Source organism: Oratosquilla oratoria, chromosome 13 (assembly GCF_046742065.1).
Source record: "Oratosquilla oratoria isolate Oo_2021 chromosome 13, ASM4674206v1, whole genome shotgun sequence".
NCBI lineage: Eukaryota > Metazoa > Arthropoda > Malacostraca > Stomatopoda > Squillidae > Oratosquilla > Oratosquilla oratoria.
This window is the reverse complement of record NC_134789.1, coordinates 21,783,383-21,809,238: the sequence shown is the minus strand read 5'-3', so window position 1 is coordinate 21,809,238 and position 25,856 is coordinate 21,783,383. Positions and strand designations below refer to the sequence as shown.

General features: G+C 38.7%; 1 protein-coding gene across 2 annotated transcripts in view; it reads right to left on the bottom strand.

Annotated features, from left to right (window-relative positions):
• Window positions 1-18,404: 18,404 nt before the first annotated feature.
• Window positions 18,405-25,856, bottom strand: part of LOC143032340 (nucleosome-remodeling factor subunit NURF301-like) — a 311,934-nt gene continuing 304,482 nt past the window's right edge. For both annotated transcript variants that reach the window (XM_076196918.1, XM_076196919.1), the window contains one exon: window positions 18,405-24,172. In XM_076196918.1, the coding sequence (XP_076053033.1) occupies window positions 23,888-24,172 (285 nt within the window). In that variant the 3' untranslated portion in view covers window positions 18,405-23,887. The remainder of the gene's footprint in view (window positions 24,173-25,856) is intronic.

Below are 25,856 nucleotides of genomic sequence, written 5' to 3'. Positions count from 1 at the left end.
GGAGTGGAAAAGTATGTCCCAAGACAAAAACAAGAAAAAGAATATGTAAAATGCTGGTACAACAAAAGTTGTAGGGAGTTAAAAGACAAAAGAGACAAAGCCTGGACCAGATGGAAAAAAGACAGAAGACCTGAAAAATGGAAAATATATACTGGTTATAGAAATGAATATGTACAAAAGTGCAGAGAGGAAAAAAGAAAATATGAAAAAGATGTTATAGAAAAGTGTAAAGATCAACCAAAACTATTCTACAGATTTGTAAACAATAAACTGAAAAACAAACAAGACTTGGAGAAATTAAGACAAGGAGGAGTTGAATACACTGAGGAAATGGAAATGGCAGAAATTATGAACAAACATTTTAAATCAGTGTTTACAAGGGAAAATATACAACCTGAAGAGATTGAGTGGAAGGAAAAAGTCCCCCCTATGGAAGAAATAGAAGTAACAAAGAATGAAATATTGACACACTTGGGTAATTTTGATGTCAGAAAATCGCATGGGCCAGATGAAATAGCAAACTGGATTCTGAAAGAATGCAGGAATGAACTGGCAGACAAAATACATAGCATAATAAGCAGTTCCTTAAAAGAAGGAAAAGTTCCAGAAGATTGGAAAAAAGCAAATATAGTACCTATATATAAAGGAGGAAATAAAGAAGAACCTACCAACTATAGACCAGTCTCTCTAACAAGTACAATAGCAAAAATATGTGAAAGAATTATCAAAAGTAGATGGGTAAAATACTTGGAAAAAAACAACGTACTAAATCCAAGGCAATTTGGATTCAGACAAGGACGATCATGCGTCACCAATTTAATATGTTTCTATTCAAGGCTAATAGATATAATACAAGAAAGAGATGGATGGGCTGATTGTGCATTTCTAGACCTAAAAAAAGCTTTTGACAAAGTACCACATAAGAAGTTGCTTAAGAAATTAGAATATGAAGGAGGAATACAAGGTAAATTGCTAAATTGGATGGAAGACTTTTTGCAAGAAAGAAAAATGAGAGTAGTGATAAGAGATCAGCACTCAAAATGGAATGAAGTAATAAGCGGTGTCCCGCAGGGAACAGTTCTGGCCCCAATAATGTTTGCTATATATATTAATGATATGGATGAAGGAGTTGAAAGCTATATGAGCTTCTTTGCAGATGATGCAAAATTACTGAAAAGAGTGAAAACTGAAGAAGATTGTGAATCACTACAGACAGATCTAAATAAAGTACAAGAATGGAGTAGGAAGTGGGAGATGGAGTTCAATACAAAAAAGTGTAGTATAATGGAATTTGGAAAAAGCAAAAACAGAATAACAGGATCATATAAATTTGGGAGAAGAAGGAATAAAAAATAGAAAATGAGAAGGACCTGGGAGTCATTGTTATTAATAATATGTCACCTGAGAAACATATAAATAAGATTTTTGGAGAAACTTATAATTTAATAAGAACAATCAAAGTGGCATTTACATACCTGGATGAAGAAATGGTGAGGAAAATCCTAATCACCCTGATAAGACCAAGATTGGAATATGCAGCAACGATATGGTCACCAAGTACAAAAAAAATGTATAAAAAAAACTTGAAAGAATACAAAGAGCAATTACAAAATTGGCACCAACACTCTCAAAACTATCATATGAAGAGAGACTACAAAAACTTAAACTACAGACACTAGAGCAAAGAAGAGAGAGAGGAGATTTGATAGCTATTTACAGAATCATGAAAGGCATAGAAATTACTGATAGAGAGAATCTGATAAAATGGGATGACAGAAATACAAGAGGACACGGAAAGAAAATAAAAAAAGACAGCTATAGAAGAGATTTGAAAAAGAACAGCTTTCCTCACAGAGCAATAGACAGTTGGAACAAGTTAGATGAGAAAGTGGTGTGTGCAAAAACAATACATGAATTTAAAAATAGTTTAGATAAAATGAGATATGAAGACGGGACACCACGAGCATAGCTCCCCTTCCCGTAAAATACAACTAGGTAAATACAACTAGGTAAATACACACTTCAACGAACGGACGGCTTAGAAGACGTTCTGAAGAAAATTGAAGTTTCGTGGATCCCAACGCAAAGATAAGTGCCTATTGTATTTACAGGGTGGGGGGAAATTGCTCGTGGGGTAGTGGGAAAGTAGGGAAAGGGGAGAAGGGGAGGGATTGCTGAGGGAAATGGAAGGAAATGAGGAAGGAGAGGACTTGGCCCAGGCAGACAGGCGAAAGGTAAACAAAAGGCCCCCCGACCAGCTGAGTGACGATGAAATGTCTAATAAAAATGTAAAGATTAGAAGTATAGATAAGAGCAATACAGTAGAAAGTGATGAGAATATTTTCCAGGGATTTAAAGAGGGTGGGGGGGGGGGGCCCCAAGCCCCCCCCCCCCCCCCCCCCCCCCCCCCCCCCCCCCCCCCCCCCCCCCGACTGACAAGACTAGAAGAGAAGGTCGATAAGATGATCGATGTATAGAGGGTTGAAAAATTGGAAGAACTAGAGAAGGCGAACAAAAACTTAACTAAGGAAATTGAAGAATTAAAAAAACAGTTAAAAGAAGTAAAAGAAGAGAATAAAGTCTTAAATGTGAATAATAAGGAGAACAAGGAGGGTTGGAAAAAATCCAAGAAAATAGCAAAGTTGCATTCACTGACATAATCAGACAGCAAATGAATGAACAAACTGAAAACTCAGTTATTAAAGTGATGAGACAGAAGGAGAATATAGTAAGAGACTTAGCAGATAAAAAAAAATGTATAATTATATTAGGAATGGAAGAGAAACATAACCCAGATAGAACCACAAGAATCAAAGAGGAAAATGAAAAAGTAAGAAATTTACTAGAATTAGTTCAGGAAGATGAACCAGAAATAATGAAACAAATCGAAGAGAAATTCAGGCTAGGGAAATATAGTACAGACAAGACCAGACCAATTAAGATTAAATTCAGGTCACAAACTACGGCTGAGAATATCTTATCCAAAACAGGGAAACTAGCGACAAGTGAACAATATAAAAAGGTATGGATAAAAAGGAAAATTAATAAAGAGGAAAGAGAGGAAGAAAAACAGAAAAGACTTGAAGCTAAGGAAAAAAACGAGCAAAGAACGGAGTCAGAGAAAGAGAGATTCTATTGGAGAGTAGTGAATATGAAACTAAAGAAAGTCGACATACAAGAGAAAAACAAAAGGGAATCAGAGAACACAATGGAAGTGGCAGAAAACTAAGAGTGTCTTACACAAATATAGATGGATTAATAACAGGATTGAATGAGCTGAATGATTATTTGAAGGAAAAAGAGCCGGACATAATGGGAATTGTAGAAACAAAATTAAAAGGCCCACTACCACCCAACAGTGTAGGACATGATACATATAATTATTGGATTAGAAACAGAGTGAAAAAGGAAGGGGGTGGAGTTATGTTCCTGACTAAGAAGGATATAAACGTGAAGTGTGTCACATATGGAAAGAATACAGTAGAGATGATAATGATGGAAGTAGAAGACAGAGATAAGAAGAGCAGAAAGTTTGTGATAAATTATGTGCCCCCGAAAACAGCCTCATGGGAAGAGAGTGAACATAAAAGTATGTTAGAGGACACAAAGATAACATTAAACAAGATAATGGAAGAGGGAGGAAGAATAGTTATGATGGGCGACTTTAATTGCAAAGAAATCTGCTGGGAAGAAATGACAGTAAAGGGTGGAGACGGCTCATGGGGAAACGCTCTACTTGAGATGATTACTGACCATACAATGACACAATGGATACAAGAGAACACTAGGTATAGAAATGAAGAAGAGCCATCGAGACTAGACCTAATAATTACATCTGAACCTAGAATAGTGGACAAGATTGAATATAAAACACCAATAAGTAAAAGTGACTACATATTGATTGAACTGGAACTTAATGAAGAAAAATATAGGAAAAGAAATGAACAATATAGAAAAGGAAGAATGATGTATGAAAAAACAAACTTTGATAAAATAAGAGAATTCTTCCAACAAGAAAACTGGGAAGAAATATACAAAGAAGAAACAACAGAAGAGAAATGGAATATTTTGACAAAAATTTACAAAAAAGGAGTGGAAAAGTATGTCCCACGACAAAAACAAGAAAAAGAATATGTAAAATGCTGGTACAACAAAAGTTGTAGGGAGTTAAAAGACAAAAGAGACAAAGCCTGGACCAGATGGAAAAAAGACAGAAGACCTGAAAAATGGAAAATATATACCTGTTATAGAAATTAATATGTACAAACGTGCAGAGAGGAAAAGAGAAAATATGAAAAAGATATAGAAAAGTGTAAAGATCAACCAAAACTATTCTACAGATTTGTAAACAATAAACTGAAAAACAAACAAGACTTGGAGAAATTAAGACAGGAGGGAGTTGAATACACTGAGGAAATGGAAATGGCGGAAATTATGAACAAACATTTTAAATCAGTGTTTACAAGGGAGAACATACAACCTGAAGAGATTGAATGGAAAGAGAAAGTCCCCCCTATGGAAGAAATAGAAGTAACAAAGAATGAAATATTAACACACTTGAGTAATCTTGATGTCAGAAAATCGCATGGACCAGATGAAATAGCAAACTGGATTCTGAAAGAATGCAGGAATGAACTGGCAGACAAAATACATAGCATACTAAACAGTTCCTTGAAAGAAGGAAAAGTTCCAGAAGATTGGAAAAAAGCAAATATAGTACCTATATATAAAGGAGGAAATAAAGAAGAACCTACCAACTATAGACCAGTCTCTCTAACAAGTACAATAGCAAAAATTTGTGAAAGAATTATCAAAAGTAGATGGGTAAAATATTTAGAAAAAAACAAAGTGTTAAATCCAAGGCAATTTGGATTCAGACAAGGACGATCATGCGTCACCAATTTAATATGTTTCTATTCAAGGCTAATAGATATAATACAAGAAAGAGATGGATGGGCGGACTGTGCATTTCTAGACCTAAAGAAAGCTTTTGACAAAGTACCACATAAGAAGTTGCTTAAGAAATTAGAAACTCAAGGAGGAATACAGGGAAAACTACTAAATTGGATGGAAGACTTTTTGCAAGAAAGAAAAATGAGAGTAGTGATAAGAAACCAGCACTCAAAATGGGATGAAGTAATAAGCGGTGTTCCGTAGGGAACAGTTCTGGCCCCAATAATGTTTGCTATATATATTAATGATATGGATGAAGGAATTGAAAGCTATATGAGCTTCTTTGCTGATGATGCAAAACTACTGAAAAGAGTGAAAACTGAAGAAGATTGTGAATCACTACAGAGAGATCTAAATAAAGTACAGGAATGGAGTAGGAAGTGGGAGATGGAGTTCAATACAAAAAAGTGTAGTATAATGGAATTTGGAAAAAGCAAAAACAGAATAACAGGACCATATAAATTGGGAGAAGAAGGAATAAAAAAAGTAGAAAATGAGAAGGACCTGGGAGTCATTGTTATGAATAATATGTCACCTGAGAAACATATAAATAAGATTTTTGGAGAAACTTATAATTTAATAAGAACAATCAAAGTTGCATTTACATACCTGGATGAAGAAATGGTGAAGAAAATCCTAATCACCCTGATAAGACCAAGATTAGAATATGCAGCAACGATATGGTCACCAAGTACAAAAAAATGTATAAAAAAAAATTGAAAGAATACAAAGAGCAATTACAAAACTGGCACCAACACTCTCAAAACTATCATATGAAGAGAGACTAGAACAACTTGAACTACAGACACTAGAGCAAAGAAGAGAGAGAGGAGATTTGATAGCTATTTACAGAATCATGAAAGGCATAGAAATTACTGATAGAGAGAATCTGATAAAATGGGATGACAGAAATACAAGAGGACACGGAAAGAAAATAAAAAAAGACAGCTATAGAAGAGATTTGAAAAATAACAGCTTTCCTCACAGAGTAATACAGTTGGAACAAGTTAGATGAGAAAGTGGTGTGTGCAAAAACAATACATGAATTTAAAAATAGTTTAGATAAAATGAGATATGAAGACGGGACCCCACGAGCATAGCTCCCCTTCCCGTAAAATACAACTAGGTAAATACAACTAGGTAAATACATAAACAAAGTAGTACGCTTAATACGTATTCATTTTAACTGTTCTTATCAATTTTAAATGTGATAATATAGTACATATGTAGTTACTTTTATTTATTTTCACATTTTTTATGTTTTATAACATTTTAGTATAGAAAAAAAATTAATTGCATTATCCAAATCAATTTCGGATAATCCCGTTTTTCGGATAATCCGCTTTCGGATAATCGGGGTTTTACTGTACAGTATATTTATATATATATACATATATATATATATATATATATATATATATTTATATATATACAGTATATATATATATATATATATATATATATATATACAGCATATATATGTATATGTATATGATAATGTTAAACTTGCCTCTACTATGTATTTGTCAACTCATTATTCTACATCATCATTTGACAGACACACATCTCTATATGCTTACAGTATTACATATCCACAAGATAGTGCCTCAAATGGATCTGCATATACGGACACACAGTATTATTCTGTATTACAGTGTTTTTCAGCTTAGAACACCACCCATATCTCCACGTACTGTTTCAACATGAATTGCTATTTCAGCTGTAGTTGAAGTTATTGTTGTAGTTCAACATGAACTATTGAACAAGAACTGAAACAAAACAAATCACATCCAACTCTTGTACTGTATATACTACCAAAAAATAAAAACCCAAATTGCACTAATTACTCCAAATTTATTCAAATCCTTGAAAAACAAAACCTGTCTCTTCACATCAAATGCGTCCACCAGTTAAATGGAATCGTTTGGTATCAGCCAAAATGAAATATTTAGAGAGGTTCCACCGCACCAACAAGGGATGAAGAGACAGACACATGGTGGGTGGACGTGATGACGGGCCTCGACTGAATAACATCGCCTGTCCCATGCAGGAGGGAGCGGGGCGGGGAATAAGAAAAAGGAGAAAAGTAGAATGAAAAAAAGGAGGGGGGAGCAGGAGAAGGAAAAGGAGAAGAAGAGGAAACATGAGGAGGAAGAGGAGGAGGAGGAGAAGGACGGGGAGTAACGGGAAGAGGAGCGGGAGGAGAAAGAGGTGCAGGAGGAGGAGGAACAGGAAGAGGAGCAGGAAGAGGAAGAGAAGAAGGAGGAACACAGGAAAGAGGAGGGTGCGGAGGAGGTGGAGAAGGAGTTAGAGGAAAAAAAGAAAGACAAACAGGAAGAGGAGGAGGAGGAAAAGGATGGGGAAGAGAGTGAAATACTAATAGGAGGAAGACGGGGACTTAGTGGAGAGGGAGCAGTGGCGGCGCCAGGGGGGTGCTTGGGGGTGCTTTAGCCCCCCCAAAAAATGGCCAGCCCCCCCATTAGCCCCCCCAACTGAAATGAGCAAATTGAAAATTTAAAACATTCATTGAAATAATTTTATTAAGTGGAATTTTTAATTGCCAGGGCTAAAGATTTGTCAGCCATCAGTGCTAGCCCTACCATTAACCCCCTCCCCTTCTGAAATGAGGATAATATATGTGTATTATCATATTACTATTAGCCCCCCAAAAATTTACTCAGCCCCCCCTTAGCCTCCCCAACTAAAAATTCCTGGCGCCGCCGCTGAGAGGGAGGAGGAGGAGGAGGAGGTGGGGGAGAGGGGAGGGAAGAGGTGACAGAAAAGGGGAGGGTGCAGGGAGGGGAAGGGAAGAAAGAAAGGGAGAGAGGTGAAGGGAGGGCAAGGAGAAGGAAGAGGGGAAAAGGGAAAGAGACGCAGAGAAGAAAAAATAGAAGGAAGCAGAGGACAGGGGAAGGTAGGGGAGGGGGAGGGTGGAAGGAGAGGTGAGGGCATGTAGGAGAGGTGGGAGGAGAGGGAGAGTAGGAGAGGTGGGTGGGGAGGAGAGGGAGGGTAGGAGGAGGGTGGAAGAGGGAGGAGAGGGAGAGGAGTGGGAGGGGGAAGGGAAGGTAGGGGACGGGGAGAGGGAGTAGAGGAGAAGAGGTAAATAAAAGAGGGTGAAGAGAGGGCAAATAAAGGGGAAAGAGAGGGAGAGGAAAGGGGGAAGAGAAAGGGAGGAAAGGGAGAAGAGTGGGGAAGGAGTGGAGGAGTAGAAGGGAAGGAGAGGAGGAGAGGGAGAGTAGAGGGGGGAGAGGGGGAGGGAAAGGAGGGAAGGAAAGGAGGTGAAGGTACGAAGGAGATTAGACCTGTTGAAAAAAAAAGATATATTTTCATATGTTACTGTACCTTTTTCCCATACTTTTTGACCTGAAAAAGCAAAAAATCACATCCATTTTTATCTAGGATGTATGGAAGCATTGCCACATGGAGGCTGAATTTTTTTGCTATCTTACCAAAAGGGCCAATTTTGAGGCATTTCTAAGCATATTTTGTGGTATAATTTTTTATCTATCCAAGATAGCAACAAATTAGGCACCAAATGAAAAAACAGAATCTACTCTTCATATAGCAACTATTAGAACTGATGAATTTTCCCTGTGAATCATAAAAGATATGAAATTGTTGAAAATCTTGACATTATTGCTAACCTGGAGACATGGTGTTTGTATGGATGTTTGAATTTTCAGTGAATTTAGACCAAAACTCATACATTATTTCAGCATTTAACTTCATATTTCATATTTACAGAAACCTGTTAATGGTATTGGGCAATATTGAATAGTACAAAAGCAACGCTAGCACAGAAACTCAATCTAAATCCAGAAAACTATCCACAAGACACTTCACAATGGCAGCAAAGAGCTGCGAGGATGCACAATTGATGTCTCAGAACCTCCACATGCAGGCCACAAGCAAGCGTTAAGTTGGCCATCCACCAGATCTCTCACTGAAACCTTCCTGGTCAGATACCCTTCAGCTTGCATCAGTGGTTCCCAGCTTCCCTCCAATGTACAAGCATTCCAGCACTTCCTATATCTCCAAACTTTACAAGATAATACAGGGAAATCCATGGTTCAAGACCTTGCCAATGAAACAGTTGAAGCATCATCTTATTCTGGCAGATGGATAGGATCAAGACGATGACCAGACAGAACTGCATGAAGCTCTTTGTGAAACTCCATGACAAACACAGAGCACTGATAAAGAGTAAAGGAAGAGCAAGTGACCCTGGAGGAAAGAGGAGTGCTTTTATCATAACAAACTGTTATCCAGGGAGAAGAAAGATGAGAAAATCAGGTCATGACAAGATCTTTGAGACAAGATCCCAGCAACAAGTAGGCCAGACTGAGAGGCAACTGCAGAGGCTTTAACTTTCATACTTTTATATGCTTACCACATTGTATTATTTTGCAGTTTTACATGCTTACCACATTGTATTATTTTGCAGCTGCAGCAGAACAAGAGGCAGTTACTCACATGGATGACATTACCTGGGGTGATATTGACTCTAACACAGAGGATGGATTACCAGCAGCCTCATCCTGGATGTTCTTACCATGAAGACATCGTGACTCTGACATTCCCCAGGAGAGTCACGGAATGTGATGCCATCTGCAATACAGCTGATCATCTTGGCTTGTCTGACAATCAAGTTAATGCCCTAATTTCTGTCACCTTGAAAGCTGGTGGGGATGTCAACATCTGCTGCAAATACTTTTGTGAATGATCTTCAGCTCATCCAAGACATGTTGAGGTACAAGTGATCACACCCAGAGGTTGCTGAAGCAGTTCTTCAGAAGATGAAAAAACACAAGTGGCACTTGACATAGGAGGCAGTGTCATTCGCATTCTTCAGCAGCTGGCTGAGTGATAAGCAGAAACAGGACATTGTGTTGGAGAATCTTTTTTTTTCTGCTGGGGGGAACTGGGTATCCTTTTGGTTGGCACGAGGGAAATTGTGGATGGTGGGATGAATGGGGCTAAGGAGGTGATAGGTGCATTGTGCATGCCACTCAGAAGCCAGACAGTTTCAGAAGGGGACAACCTGTGTTTCAGAACAACATTAGTAGATCTCATTGGTCCAGAAGCCCGCCTTCTGTTAGACAACCTCAGCATTGGACCTAACTCTCCTGGATCAGATTAAAGCATGGCCAGAGAAGGAGGACTACAAGAAAGCCTTGGAATATGTGAGAAACCTCAGAGTAGTGAATGACATCGCTGAGCGTGGAGTTAAAATGATGAGTGATTTTGCAAATGTCATCACCACAGATCCCAAGCAGAGGGAATATCTCCTCCATGCTGTGGAATACAACAGATAGCACTTCAAAAGCTTCAAGAAACAAACACTTAACAAATGACCGTGTAACATTATTTTGGTAGCTTCAGTTGATGGTTTGACTTGTTGCAAAATTACCCTTTCCACTTTGAATGTCAAATGTATGGAATTTTGTTCTTTTTCTGTAAATATTATAAATAATATGCCATTTTTTGTACAATGTTAATCAGATTGCACACATTCAAAAGAGCATTAAAAATGCTTTAATTTTATAACTATTTTGTTGCTCTATCTTGCTCCATGCAAAAACCATGTCTCCAGGTTAGTAAAAAAGTCCAAATTTTCAACAATTTTGCATCTATTAAAAATCATGGAGAAAATTCATTATTCTTTAATGGTTGATATATATATATAGAGTAGATCCTGCTCATTCATTTGGTTCCTAATTTGTTACTCTATCTTGGATAAACAAAAAATCATACCACAAAATATGCTTAGAAATGCCTCAAATTGACCCTTTTTGGTAAGATAGATGGCAAAAAACTTTAGCCTCCATGCAGTAATGCTTTCATACATTCTAGATATAAATGTATGTGATTTTTGGCTTTTCAGGCCAAAAAGCATGGGAATAAGTACTGTAACATTTAGAAATATGAAAAAGTTGTTTTTTGAACAGGTCTTGAGGGAGATGGACGGAAAAGGAGAGAGGGGAGGAAGGTGGAGGTAGGGGGAGGGAGGTGGAGGGAAGGGGGAGGATAGGGAAGGAGAAAGGAAGAAAGGATGAAGAGAGGGGGAGGAGAGGAGGAGGAGATGAAGAAGGGAGAAGAAGAGGTGAGCAACTTTAGTGGCACTTCTGTGTTGGAGAATCTTTTTTTTTCTGCTGGGGGAACTGGGTATCTTTTTGGTTGGCACGAGGGAAATTGTGGATGGTGGGATGAATGGAGGTAAGAAGGTGATAGGTGCATTGTGAGAGGATGTAGTGGGTGCTAGAGCGAGTTGGGATTGGCCGTGCATCTGGACAGAGGTGACTGGAAGGAGTGTAAGGATAAGTGGTGGGTTCTTGTGTCCTCACTCAGTAAGGCTGCTGGAGTTAAATGTCGGGGATGGGGTCAGGGGTTGTACCAAGGTCTACAGTGCTAGTGTGTGTATAGTCACTGTTTCAGCAATCATGGATCCAGCTCCTTCCAAGTACCAAAGAACAGAGAAGTTTACTTAAAAGCTGTGCACTTTATACTGTGGAGAATATCCTGTGAGCACCTGGCAGGGATTGGATATGTGGAATTGTGTGCATGGCCAAGCAGTACACAAACATGCTTGCTAGATGGCAACATCACTGCCTAGCATATACAATGCATTAGGTAAAAGTGACTTGGGAATTGGGGTCAGGCAAAATATTTGTAGGGGGGGTTGTGATCTTTATCTGTTTATTTGTTGATTTATTTTACTTGTTTCTAATATCTGTATTACTCCTTGTTCTGGGAGTTCATTTATAAGTTCGATTTCTTAATAATTCTGTACTTGAGGGATGTTTACTACTTTTATGTTGTTGCCAAGTCAATGGTGAGAAATGTAGTAACACATTTGTAAATCACAACCAACACCAGTCAGAAAAAAGAAAGAACTGAGTAAGCAAGTCTACATATTTCGACTGCTAACTGCAACCCTCTTCAGTAGTGCAAAGTGGGAGTGAGGGTAGTGGTATTTACTCCTTTCTTAGTTCCTTTTCTTTTGTAAGAGATTGTTATTTAAATATAGCATCCTCCTCCCACTTTGTACTACTGAAGAGGATTGCAGTTAGCATTCGAAATATATAGACTTGCTTATTTAGCTCTTTCTTTTTTCTGACTGTGGTGTTAGCTGTGTTGTTAACAGGGGATTTTCCCAGATAGTGATGAAGTCCCTGAATACTTCAAAAGAGCAAGAGGTGGTCCACTAATGTTATTTAGGGCCAAGAATCTTGGGTAATTCAACTCCATTTTTTCTCAATATGGGTCGAAATGATAGCTGGTAGGGCGGGCTACATTCGGAAATGCAATTTCATTGTTAAGTATTGGAGTGGAGGTTGGCTCTGGTTCTGATGTCATTTACTGATGTTAATGGTAGGCCAGTGACAATGCATTACCATAGTAGATTGTTCCTGCATGAGTGTGTGTGTGGAGGTGGGCGGGGGGGAGTGTCATGGAGCTGGATGGGAGTGCAGTGGAGGGACTTTGGATTTGGGAGAGCTGGTGCTCCTTCCTTATTTGTTGTCTTCACTGTAGCTCTTCCCACAGTTAGGGTGCCCTTACTAGGGGCAGCTACCAAGCCAGGATATAGAGTGGGGGGTTATTTTTGAGTCCTCATGACTAGCCACCTCCCCATGTAGGGTGAAAATGGATCCTGCATAGGGCTGCTCAGTTGTGCAGGCTGGTGCCGAGTTGTACTGTTCCATCAGTCTCAGTACAGGGTGACCAATGGGCCTTTGTTCCCTGTCATTGGACTGTTATTAAAAGTTTCCAGAGATCTCCATCTCCTTTTCCTATTGTTACACACCATCACTGGGGGACTGGGTTAGCAATAGGTAGAATGAAATAATTATTAGTTGAAAGAAAGCTTTGAGAATGACTGAGTATACTATTTCTAAAAGTTAGTGATAAAGCACATAAGATCTTTCAGTCCATAACAGTGAGACTGTTATGGACTGAAAGATCTTATGTGTTTTATCACTAAGTATTGATTTTCCTTGTAAGAGTTGATCCCAGGGGTTACCATGGAGAGGTGGTGAGGCAGCAGCAGGTCTTCCTTTAAGAAGAAAAGTCTGGAGGAGGTCCTAGCTCACTTCACTATGATGATGAGAAAGTCATGAAGTGGAGTGGGAGTGCAGGAGAGGGACCTTGTGTTGTGGTGACTCCTGCTCCTTGCTTCTGTTGTGAAAGTTAAAAGGGTACATTTAGGGTACATTTTTCAGTTCCCTCTCTAAGCAAGGCAGTCAGTGTGGATTCTAATGCTGGCTGTTCAGTTATATTGGTTGCTGCCAATCTGTGCTGCCTTTCAAGCTCCAGTACTGGACGACCTCTGAGGCTGCACTGCCTATGTGGTTTATGACTTAGGGTTCCAGAGATTGCCATCTCCTGTCTCCATCACTAGAGGATTTGTATTGGTATGAGAAGAATGAAGTTATCTTTTGGTGGGAGGAAGGTTTTGTCAGTGACTGAATATACTAACAGTCACTACTTCAAAACTTAGCATTGACTTCCTGGAGGGAGTTAATTACCAGGTGGTCCAGAGAGATGGTGATGGGAAAGCAATTAGCTTCTCCTTTGTGGGAAGGCAAGCCCAAATCCCTTACCATTCCATTGCACCCTTAGGACTGATTTCCACTTAGGGGCATCATGAGGTGGTGAAGAGGCACTTAGCCACCCTCTGAGGACAGCTTATCTTCCAGAATGCCTAAACAGGCTGTCAAATTCATATTGCTTTGAACTCTCACAGCAATCAACCCAACATAGAAATCACTCTCAAGATAAGCAAAAATTGCACTAGCACACTCATGTTCAGATTTAACACCCTGTACTGAAAGTATCTACACAGAATCGGCCTGCCAACAGACACCTTTTGCTCTACATGTCATCACAACACAGAAAACAAAAAGCACTGCACTGCCCTACTCTTTTTAGTAACATGGGTTGAACTGGCAGCCATAGACAGTTCGCTGGGGAACAAACCTCCTGCAAGACAATCAATTAATGAATCACCTCAGTTCTATTGCAGGAGGCCCACGGCTCCCATGTAATTAGCAACAGAGCCCTTACATGCCTAAGTACCACCCTGGGGCAAAGTTCTCAGTGATGCCTCCCCCTCCCTCATCACTTACAGCCTGTTTTAACTATTGTCTTGCAAAATAATCAAACGGATTTTAAAAATTGTATATAATTTCCTTATTGCAGAAAGGATAAGGAAAAAATATTTCATATTCTGTTGATTCTAACACAAAATTCGTATATTATGGTAAAATATTTAGGGCTACTTTGACCTTTTTTTTATTATAATTGTTTTGTCAGCCTTGTGGGCGGCATGTCCAGACTAGAATTGCCGCCCCAGAGCATATCCCGCCCCCCCCCCCCACACACACAATGTAGGAACAGCTCTAGTCGCTTGTTTGCGAAAACGTCGTCATAACTCAAAATATCGAATTTTCAGGAGAGGCATTTTAAAGTTTCAAAACGCTCTCAATATTATAAAAAGCCCTCAAACACCATAGGTGGAACATTTTTTGGAGCATCAAATATGCCTCTAAAGTTTATAGAAGTTGAAACAATCATAATCTTTACTAAGTCTAAAATATTTGTTGGAACAAGTTGGAACATGTAAGGTTATGTCGTTGGGACATTTAGCACTCCCTAGCGGTCAATTTTTGAGCTACAGATATGACACTGTTACCAAAAAAATCCGTGTTTGAAGATATGTCTGTATTCAAAAATTCAGTTTTTTTGAGTTATGACGACGTTTTCGCAAACAAGCGTAGTGTGGGGCCCTCCAGGACAAGATACCTAGTGTAGTGTATGCTAGTTGAGATGGTCATAGTTGGAGTGAATTGGACCGATTTAGTTTTGTTTAAGGTTTCTAGATGGAGATGAGAAAGAAATCTTAAACAAAACTAAATCCGTCCAATTCACTCCAACAATAACCATCTCAACTTTGTCTCATCAGATTCAGGAGTCACCAAAGACACTGACATTGTTGCCCGGCCAGCCCCTATTCCCAAACCTGCATTATCTGTTGCACATGTTTCCAGATCTTCCTCTCGACAAAATCAACTTTTCGCACCAGATCCACCTCCCGTCCTAGACACAGATCCTTCTCCCGTCACACAGTCATTTGCTACTATTGCAAGAAACCAGGACACTATGCAACCATTGTGTTCAAATGGCCTTGTCGAATGCCAAAACAGAAAGATTCTCAATGTTCTCCGACACCTCGCTTCTGACCTCCATCTCTCCTGGGATCACCATGTCCCTATGATTCAGTCTTGCCTTAATAGTGCCATCAATACGTCCATATCAGAGTCGCCTCCCTTTGTCATCTTTGGTTCCGACAAGCGACTCCCATATGACCTTCTTGTTTCAGAAGGTCCCATTTACAACCTTGATGATTTTGTAAAGGTTTCACTTTCAAATTTCAGCTCTCTTCAAGAGAATTACTCAGTCTCTTTCTCTCGCCAAAGACGAGATGGCCCATTTTCACAATAAAAATGTGAGAGAATCTACCATTGCAATAGGTGACATAGTCTATGCCCAGAACCATTCTCCATCTTCCAAGCTTTCACCAAAATTCCTTGGTCCCTTCTGTGTCCTCGCACTAGAACCTACAAAGTCAAAGTAAAACACTTACATTCAGACACAGAACCCATCATGCACCTGGACACCCTTAAGCTTTTCTCTCGAGGTGTAGACTGTGAAAATAACCCTCCGACTCCCACAGACAACCTTCCTCCTTCCCTTCCCCATTCAACATCCCCTGTCTCCCACCCATATAGTCTTTGCAGCCGCCATACTTCTTGAACTTTCAAACCTTTAGCTGCCAAAATGTTCTCCACTACTGTCCTTCCCAATCTTACTATTATACGATTATATATATAACGTTCCATATGCCTGCATGTTTATTTCAAATATACAGTACTACCTCTCATTAACGGACATTAATTAGCTGTGTTTGTGGTGTTTTCGCTGTGTTTTTCGTGTTTTTGGTGCTGTTGTTTAGTGCGTGCAATCACTATGCCACCCAAAAACCACTCCAAATCAACAGATTATTCACATCAACGGACACTGTTACCCCCCTTTTAGTCCGTTAATGAGAGGTAGTACTGTATCTTTCATGTATGTTGCAATGTGCATTGCTGAGGTCAGCGACAGATAGCTGGCCGAGCAATTGTAGTGTATGCTAGTTACTACAGCCACTCCTCGTTTAACGACGACAATTGGGACCAGCGCACCGTCGTTAACCGAATTGGTCGTTAAGCGAAAGTGTATACATACACGTACATGTACTGTATGTACAATGTCCAGCAATACATGTATCTTTATTTTCGTGTATTTTCCCTCTTTTATACAGTACATTAAAGCTTTATTTACTGTTTATTTACGGTGGTTAGGTTCCTGAAATTACCGTATATGACCAAATCCGCGTATGCTGACATTCCATATTGAATACCGGGGTATTTTTTTAGTTTCGACCATGGGCGCAATATAGCAATAGAAAATTAATTATTAATTTTGTAAATTAAAATGTATCAACATAATATGCAATTTTGTGGGCGGAAATGAAAGTAAAAAATACCATGCTACAAGAAAATATGCTAATGAACGAAGTCGGTAGCATAGGATTGGGACGCCATCTTGTCGTCTGCCAACGTCTCTCACGACAACGACAACGAGGACGAGCTGGAGGACATTTAATTTGCAGGTAATGATTTATCAAACACAGGTCAGGTTAGTTTAGTTTAGGTTAGACGAATTCATCATCCTTTTATTTCTTCGACATCGGCATCTATCATAACAAACATGGTGTACCATTCGTCCGACATGACTTCGTTACTTACGAAATTTGTTTTAGCACCTTTTTTGTTTTTTTCCGCTCACAAAATTGCATATTACTTTGATACATTATAATTTACAAAATTAATAATTAATTTTCTATTGTTATATTGCGCCCATGGTCGAAACTAAAAATTTACCACTACCAGTATATACTGTACCCCAGGTAGTTTTTGCAGCTTGCAGGATGGTAATGTAGACCTAAGCTTCAGAACACTTTACCTCACAGCTAATATCCACCGTACAAGTTCAATTATAACATCATACAAATTTGCCTCAGCCAACTTAATTATCATACACGACGTCGTAACTTCGGGAGATTTACGTTAAACGTCGGTCATAAAGCCCGTCGTAACTCCGCGTCGTCGCTAACCGAGTAGGTCGTTAAACGAGGAGTACCTGTATTATTTCTATTAGCATTTTGTATACATGTAGGAAACGAAAAGTGATACATCATTCTATATGTGTGTATTCACCTCGGATCTGCTGCAGTCTCTGTCGAGACAGCCAGACACCACCCTACAGCAGTGAGCTCAGAGCTCATTATTTGCCGAGTGTGTGTGAGTATGTGTAATGGAGGATTCCAGAACATAACAAATTGCCATTTTCTGTTTAGATAATTATCATTTTATTTGTAATGTGAAAGTTGAATGAATGGGATATAGATCATTAATACTATCAAATTTAAATTATTGTATAACTGAAATACGAATGAATGTAAATTTCTGTGTGCAAGGAATAATTGTGGAAAATTAAAATAGGCAACTGTTTTGGGCACGCTGTCCCAGCGTGAAATTAGTGTCACGCAGTCAGTCACGAGCGAGCGGGCATTGAATTCAGATCACATGTGAGAGTGAGCCAGTGAGAACTTATATTGTAAATTCCCTGTGAAATTACACTTTGAAAATACCTTCAGCGATTTCCTTTCCACCTTATTGGACAACCAATAATAGTATCCATTGTACAATGGCTGCATATAGGAAAACTTGATTCAGAGACCAGGTCCACTGCACTGCCACCATCCCTGAACTGGATGTCTTGATTGCAAGCATGCTAGTGTAGTCCCAGCCCTTCTTGAGAGGGACCACTCTTCAGGGTTGATGTCAAGGGGTCCTAATGAAGTTGAGTTTGTGGGTATGCCCTGAAGACCTTGTTTATCTACCCAGGCATTTTATGGTCGTAGGCTATTGTACATGCTCGAGCAGCGTACTGTTGGTATGGTTCTTTTGCTATGTTCAGCCAGTTTCACCCACATGATACAATGAGATGGGTGAACATGGCAGAGCCCCAGCAAAGAAACACACACTTATCATTTTCACGACATCCAATGGGGAGAATGTGGACCTCTAAGTTCAGGCACTCCATTTGGAATGGTTTTGGTGCATCCTGTGATCATTCATAATGCTTTACTTTGAATAGTCTCAAGAGTGTCTAAGTTCAATAAACTGTTGTGAACCAACCTGTAGAAGTGTGGTCAAGCAAGGTCCTGCAAGAGAGATCCAGGACAACAGATCGATTGACTGATCACACAGATTATACCAATGTCATATCATTCCAATGCGAATTAGTAGGTTACAGCACTGACACAGGAAAGGAGGAAATCAACATTATTTTCAACTTATAATTTATTTTTATAAAACCAAATGCACTCCTCGTCATACAAATGGCTAAGATACAAAGGTAAACAGAGATGGCCTGGCCCTCGCAAACCCTAATAAACTCCCTAGCAGATTTTTGTACTTTAAGGGGGAGGGGCTGGAGTGTGCTAAAAGGGCTTTCTGAGGGGGAGGGAGGGATGAGATGGGGTAAGGATGGGATTGGAGGGTCACCGAGTCCAGGCTTCCTCCATATAATGTGTTGTTATGAAGACTTATTCACCTTACTGTCATTATAATTAACATTATTTCATAAATGAAGAAAGCAAAGTTCTTTAACTGACAAGCCAAACCTTTTCCAAATACAACTGACATCAATCACATAGCTTATTGGCTCTCAGCTGCTTCATCATTAATCTTTTGCTTGACCTTGTATCACCCAAATCAGGCTTATCCTCATCCCAATGCAGTCAGGAGGAAAGTATGAGATGAGAGAAGATAAGGTTACACAGAACTAAGATTGACAGAACAGAGTTTGTACACAACAGGCACTTCGAACATGGGCTTTGACGTCCTGGAAGGGAATATTTCAGAGCCTTTCACAATTCTGGTTTTGTTTTTTCTTCCAAAAATAAACATTGAAACCTACAAATATCTAAAATACAATTGTGGCACACAGTCAGATAAGGGCTACCCTTATACATCTGCCCGGTATTAAACAGTACACCTACTTATCAGAAATGCATATTTTGAGGGGGGGAGGAATAATAACAATAATAAATAATAAAAAAAATACTAGAAACAAATATTATGATATGACAAGGAGGATGAGATCACACACATAGTTAGAAAGATGAAAGCACTCAAAGTTTATATGTGCACATTTTCATGTTCATCAGATTCAATTTTTCTTCCTCGGCATACAAGCACCTCTTAAAATGGTCACATCAATCAAGTTCTCAGCAAGATGCACATGAGTAGCCATAACTCTTCTGCCAGATACCACTATGCAGCTGGGTGTATATATTCTATCATCCTCTTGCAAGTTAGCCAAACCCAGGCAGCAACATAAAAATATTACTGTGTATGAATTCTGAGGAAATCATAAATTAATCCTATCACACAAATACAAGTACACTATTTTTTATATCTCTGTAATATACCCTTCCTTGATTTATTTACTGTAAATTCAATATATCTTCTTTTGATTCCGTACATTCTGGGAAACACTTAGAGGCAATGACACCACCGTTTGGATGCCTTACAAGCCCCTTGAATCAGATCATTGTCAACTGTTTAGAACCAAACAATCGCCTGCCCTTGCATCACTAACCGCAGAGCTGCCACGAAGGAAGAATTGGAGGTGAAATTGACTAGGAGTGCAGGAAAAAAGATTGGGTGAGACGAAGAGATGACTAGGATTGCTGATGGTAAGGACCTGTAGAGATATGGAACACATGACATAAGAATAAGTGACAATATGAAGTGAAGTTGAAAGTGTGATAGTAGGTTATATATCCTATTTTTTTTTTTTTTTTTTTTACTTTGACTATCTTGAGAATGATGAGAAAATATATGAATAATTTATTATATTCTAATTCACATCTCTTTAATCCTACACTATGTCTCAGCCAAAGAGTTCTCTTTTTTACTCCTTTATTAACATTCAGTCACAAGTATTTTTCACTAAACCATACCCCAACTTTCTACAATTTACAGTTCCTTATGCAAGAAACTTTTGACCACAATAAATCTTAAAATGATCACAGACATGAGGCAAACATAAGCATTCATCAGCATGTGAGCAGAACAATGGTTTTTGACACGAGACATAAGAATACTTCCAAAACATCAGATTGAATTGCATAATCTATTTCACAAATTCTATTCTAGAGCGGTTACTTTTGTCAATATAAGTGAGTGTTATAGCATGTGTGTATATCTTGGAAATACAAGCAATGAAACCACTGATGAAGCTGATTTAGTTTGGCATGACAACCATGAGAGATGAGAAGAAAATGATGACTATAATGGCTGAAGCCACCACCATCAGGCATAATCCTTAAGCATTAATTTCCTTGAGTGTTTCTTTTCTACATTTGTCACTCTTCACGCCACTATTTTCTCTAACATATGCTATCAAGACAATACTCACAAAGTCATGGTCAAAATATAAGATTATTGGAATTAGCATGAATATAATACCAATAATAATAATTGATGCCTTGTTTCATTAACTGGAAACCTGCAACCCCATAGTGGCTGACAACAATCCTTGGGCCCTTCCACAGACCTCTCTAGGAAGAAACTCTGGACTGTCTGTGTTGTATTAATGTAGGACAGTTTCACTGGTTTATGGTACTAGGATGGGAACAGTTACTAGTTGTCAGCTGTTCTTATGTGAAAAAAGTGGAGTAAATACAGCTGATGTTGATGGAGATATCTTTAGTTTGGTCTAGAGACTGAGAGTCAGCCCTGTAGGGTTGCACCTCTTGAGAAGGTTGAAGGTGTTGACAGGTTTGAAGATAGGCAAAAAGGAGATGAATCTCTGACATTCATCTTACAGGACCACCACTAGCAAGTACCCGTCACTGGTCCCTGACATGGTCATATAAAATTAATAACATTGAATACAGCCTAACAAATGAGGAAATGCACTATGAACCTTGCAGAAATGGCACAGCCTTTATTTAGTTTACATTTCCATGAACTCTATGGAAATGCTTGAAATTTCTGATTTAGAAAACATACCAGATTTTTTTTCTTTGCCTCCCATTTCTGAGGATCCTGAGATTCAACACATACCATATAAACTTTTGTGAAAAAATATATTGGGGATTTAAAGGGAAAAGATAAAACTGGAATTCATGTTTCTCTACACCATTCAGTCAAATACAAAAAATAAACAAAAACATAAAACTTGAAAAATTTAATTAGTCTGCAACTTCACTGGACACGACTTAGCTTTGTGTTTTTAAAACAGTAATCCAAGGCTATGATGCATTTCTGCCAGATACAGACCAGAGCTTTATTCTTTGCCCATTAAAATGGTGGTGACCCGATGAATGAAAACTGAGGGTCAAAATGGAGTGAAATATGTGACATGGCTGCAAAGAAATGGAAGAGAAGGGAAGAGAGACAGCAGAGAGGGGAGATGAGACAGAGGTGATACAAGAAAGAAGAAAGAGGAGAGATGATATAGAGGGGATGCAAGAGAGGAGAAATTAGAGTGGAGAGAGACAAGAAAGAGGAAAGATGAGAGAGAAAGGAGAAAGAAAAGAAAATTGAGTATTTCAGTGGTGATATCCAATACTTATCTTTAGGGACAATAAAATGATCAAGCAATGTTAAGTTATAAAAGTGGTGAAAAAAGGAGATAGAGATAAGAGAGATAGATAGAGAGAGAAGAGAGAGAAGAGAGGGAAGAGAGACAGAGAATATAGACAGAAGAGAGAGGCAGAGAGACAGAGACAGAGAGAGAGAGAAGAGAAAGCAAGGAGAAAGAAGAGAGAAGAGAAAGCAAGGAGAAAGAAGAGAGAAAAGAGAAAAGAGAGAAAAGTGAGAAGCGAGAGAAAAAAGAAAAGAGAGAAAAGTGAGAGAAGAGAGAGAAAAGAGAGACAGACACACACAGAAAGAGAGAGAGAGCGAGATATAATGACCTTAACTACTTAAGACAAGTGAACAAAACCACGAGAGTATGCTCACAGAGGGTGAAGTTCTTCTGATGGAGGGAATGTGAGTACTTTTGCAAGACTGGAGGAATTACAGTACGGAAGACCATAATAAAAGGCTGGGGGGGGGGGGGGGAATAAATTCATTATCACTGGACTGTTAAGGGAAAATATGGTAATATCCTACATAATTATGAAATTTACTTCTGCAATAAACACTATACTGAGAAGCAGTAGCTTATGACCAAAAGCAATAATCCCTCCTCAGCAACACTTCAGCCCTTTCAGCTACAAGTCCCCATGTCAGAGAACACCTGCTCAATAGACTTCTTTCTCATTCACATGGAGGAAATCGGTCAACTGGTGATATAAGAGAAACACACTCCAGGTCCTGTATTTTACAAACTAATATACTATTTCTAACCCACTTGTGCTGAAATCAGTGTCTTCTTCACAAGATTCTATAATAGAATTCTTGTACACTGAAAACATTCTATAGTGACAGAATGGTAAGGTGATATGCAGTAAGTAAAAATAATCATTCTCTTCCTAAAGCACAAATAGACTGCATAATCTAGAGTAAAAAAAGAAAGATACATCCAAGATTGCATATACCATGTGATAATATGTACAAGGTTGGGATGGGGGTGACAAATGAGGACTCTGTGCATACCTCTGGAATCTGTTAGGCCTCGGACAAAACAGATCAGGTAATCTTAATATGCACACTGGCCTGGAGAGTGAGACCAAAAGAGCAAGCAAGAAAGATGGATGCTTTTACAGATTGGAGAATTTAAACATGTTTCAAGTGATGCAAGTTGTAAGTATATAAGGAACAACAGCACTCCAGTCATACAATAAAAAATAAAATAAAAAATACATAAAAAAGTAATAAAAGCCAATAAAAAAAAACTGGAGTTAATTCATCTAATGAAAGAATGAAACAATCATTGTACATAATTGACCTGTGGCACCCCTGTCTTGCACTTCCAAAAATAGTCACTTTGTGATTTTAGTCTACATCATAATATTACAAAAGAAGGTATACAGAAGTAAAGATCAATAAATATCTGTCTCATAGGATATAAACATACACTTTCCAACATTTTTAACTACTAAAGAACTCAGGAAAAATAAAGGCTCATAAGGAATTACTATACCAACTTCAGTATTGTCACAACACTGGTACAATAGCTTTCTTAAACAAGGAATCTCACCCAGATATACAATCTCCAACAACCCTACTTGATAAGGACAATTCGCAACTGCTCACCTCATCAATCAACAAATCATGGCAACAATGTCAACATCTGTGGATTCCTGAGCCTTGCTTGGACTGTTCCAACCCCTCGCTGGCAAGAATGCTTGGATTCCTTTCAAACTAAATCCAGCAAGCTTGCATACCCATACTAAGCACATTTCTGAAACCAATGTTTCTATACAAAGACTATACATTGCTACACCTACACTAATTCATACAGATTTATGAAATAAACTGGATTCACAAGGAAAGTCATCAATGAAAATACACATATTTACACACTTTGCATAACTTTTTTGCAGACTTGCATGACGAACCCTACCCCTGCTTGTTGCATTGCAGTCCTTTTCCTGCACTGAATTTCTGCTGCACTGGGCTAGGGTTTGAGTTTGTCGATGCAATTCAGCCCATCACATGTATTGCAGCAACATTGTACAAGTTGGTTTGGTATTTACAATTGATTATGCACATGCTTTGTGTTTGCTGGTGCTTGTTAGGCTTCGATAAGATACTAATGGACACCACTGGACACTAGCTAGCATCTCTTAGGATATGAACTAGTACTACCTACTCCCAACCTTCTGTTTTAGAGTTCTTAGCTTTTGACAGAAAAATCCTTCCAGATTGGCAGCACAAGAACAGAAGGAGGAGTTGGGTGGGTTGTACAGGCGACAATTGTCAAAAACTAGCATGACATCTCCAACATACTGAGCTAGTCTTTCATAAGTATGCGACTCCACTCGGTGCTCTATCGTCTTGAGATCCATAGGTTCCTTAACCACTTTGTAGTAGTCAGGCACTTCTGTCGGATCCACCGGCTCCAGGAAGGGCCATGAATTCTTGTGTTGCTAAAAGACAAAGAGAAATTCTTGATTAGAGAAGATATCTCATAAGTAGATGATCAACAAAAAGTTCTATCAAATTCTGAATTCTTACTACTTCATCAGGAAATATAACGAAGAATATGGTACATGTATTTACCTAATTGTTGTATGCAGGAAAGGAGCAATGCTCATTAGGTGCTGTCTCCTACTCTCCAATCTATCATACCTAGCCTCTAATTCATGTACAATTCCAACTCAGTCCATATCTTTGATTTCCAATTATTATATTTAGATTTGAATTCATATATTGTTCCACTTTGGGCTATATAATGTATCTGATATGGAAAACTATTTCTTTACATCCTTTAGACACACAGTCCTCCTTAATTTCTTCCATGACCTCCTATACTTAATCAAAGATCTCTTCTATCAGAAATGTTTGGACAAATAACTTTTAACTGTATTACATTCTAATGAGAAACAAATCATAAAAGATGCTTTAAAATATAAAAACTACTTCTTCACATCCTTTAGACACACAGTCCTCCTTAATTTCTGAAGAAGGGAGATCAGTAATAGTGGACTGGTTAGTGACATTGTTTAATGTAAGTTTAAGGGAGGGTAGAGTGCTGGATGAATGGATGAGTGCCTGTATAGTTCCACTTTACAAGGAAAAAGGGGAAAAAATGTGAGTGTAGTAGTTTCAGAGGGATACATTTTTTGAATGTAGTTGGGAAGGCTTATGGGAGGCTTTGAATTAAGAGTATTAGGAGGGGAACAGGAGTAATTGACAAGGAACAGTGAGGGTTTAAGAAAGGTAGGGGTTGCACATTTTTGTGGTAAGACAGATATGTGAGAAAGCTTTAGCAAAAGGTAAGGAATTTTTTTGGTGGCCCTTATGAATTTGGAAAAGGCTTCTGATAGAGTGGATTGTGGTAGGCACTGTGGGAGGTTTTGCAGATATAGATTGGGGGAAAGCTGCTAGAGGCAGTCAAGTGTTTTTACAATAGTAGAGCCCTGCCTGGGGTATTGGCTGCATGTTATTATGTGGTTAAAATCTGTTCAGTAGCATGTAGCTGATACTTTAAGGTCTATAGGAGGCACCCCTTCGGATCGGAACCACACATCATTTTATGAGTGTTAGAGGAAATCTCTGAATAGAGGAATGATGCTACTTTATTATACTGTGACTGTCCCTCTCTTATACTTTACCCACACTCTTAACCACTTCACTTTGAGTCAAATTCTCATGCACAGCATCAGCTGCCATATGAACAATGTGTCAAACGACTCACATTATAAAATATAAAGTCACAGGTGTATTACTTGTTCTCTTTTACTCTGATTAATAATAAACATAGAAAACATGATCAAACCAGTTCACTCAATCTGGGGATACGTTATGTACAACTACAAAAGATATAATCAAGACACCAAAGCCGTCATCCTTATGTACCCACTCATGCTTCATGCCTACATGAGCGTCACCATACTGAAGTGGTTAATACTGTCCTGTACCACCTCTCTGAATATTCACTTCCTTTTTTGCCAAACCCTGTGGTAGGAAAGAATACTGCCACCGAGTGTTCCCACTGGATTTGTAAAAGGTGACAAAAATAGGATAGGGATAGGACTAGGCATCCTATTGTCTGTAGCCCAAAAGGGGATATTCCTTAAAAAAGGAGAAGAGGGTCTGGGAGGAGTTTTC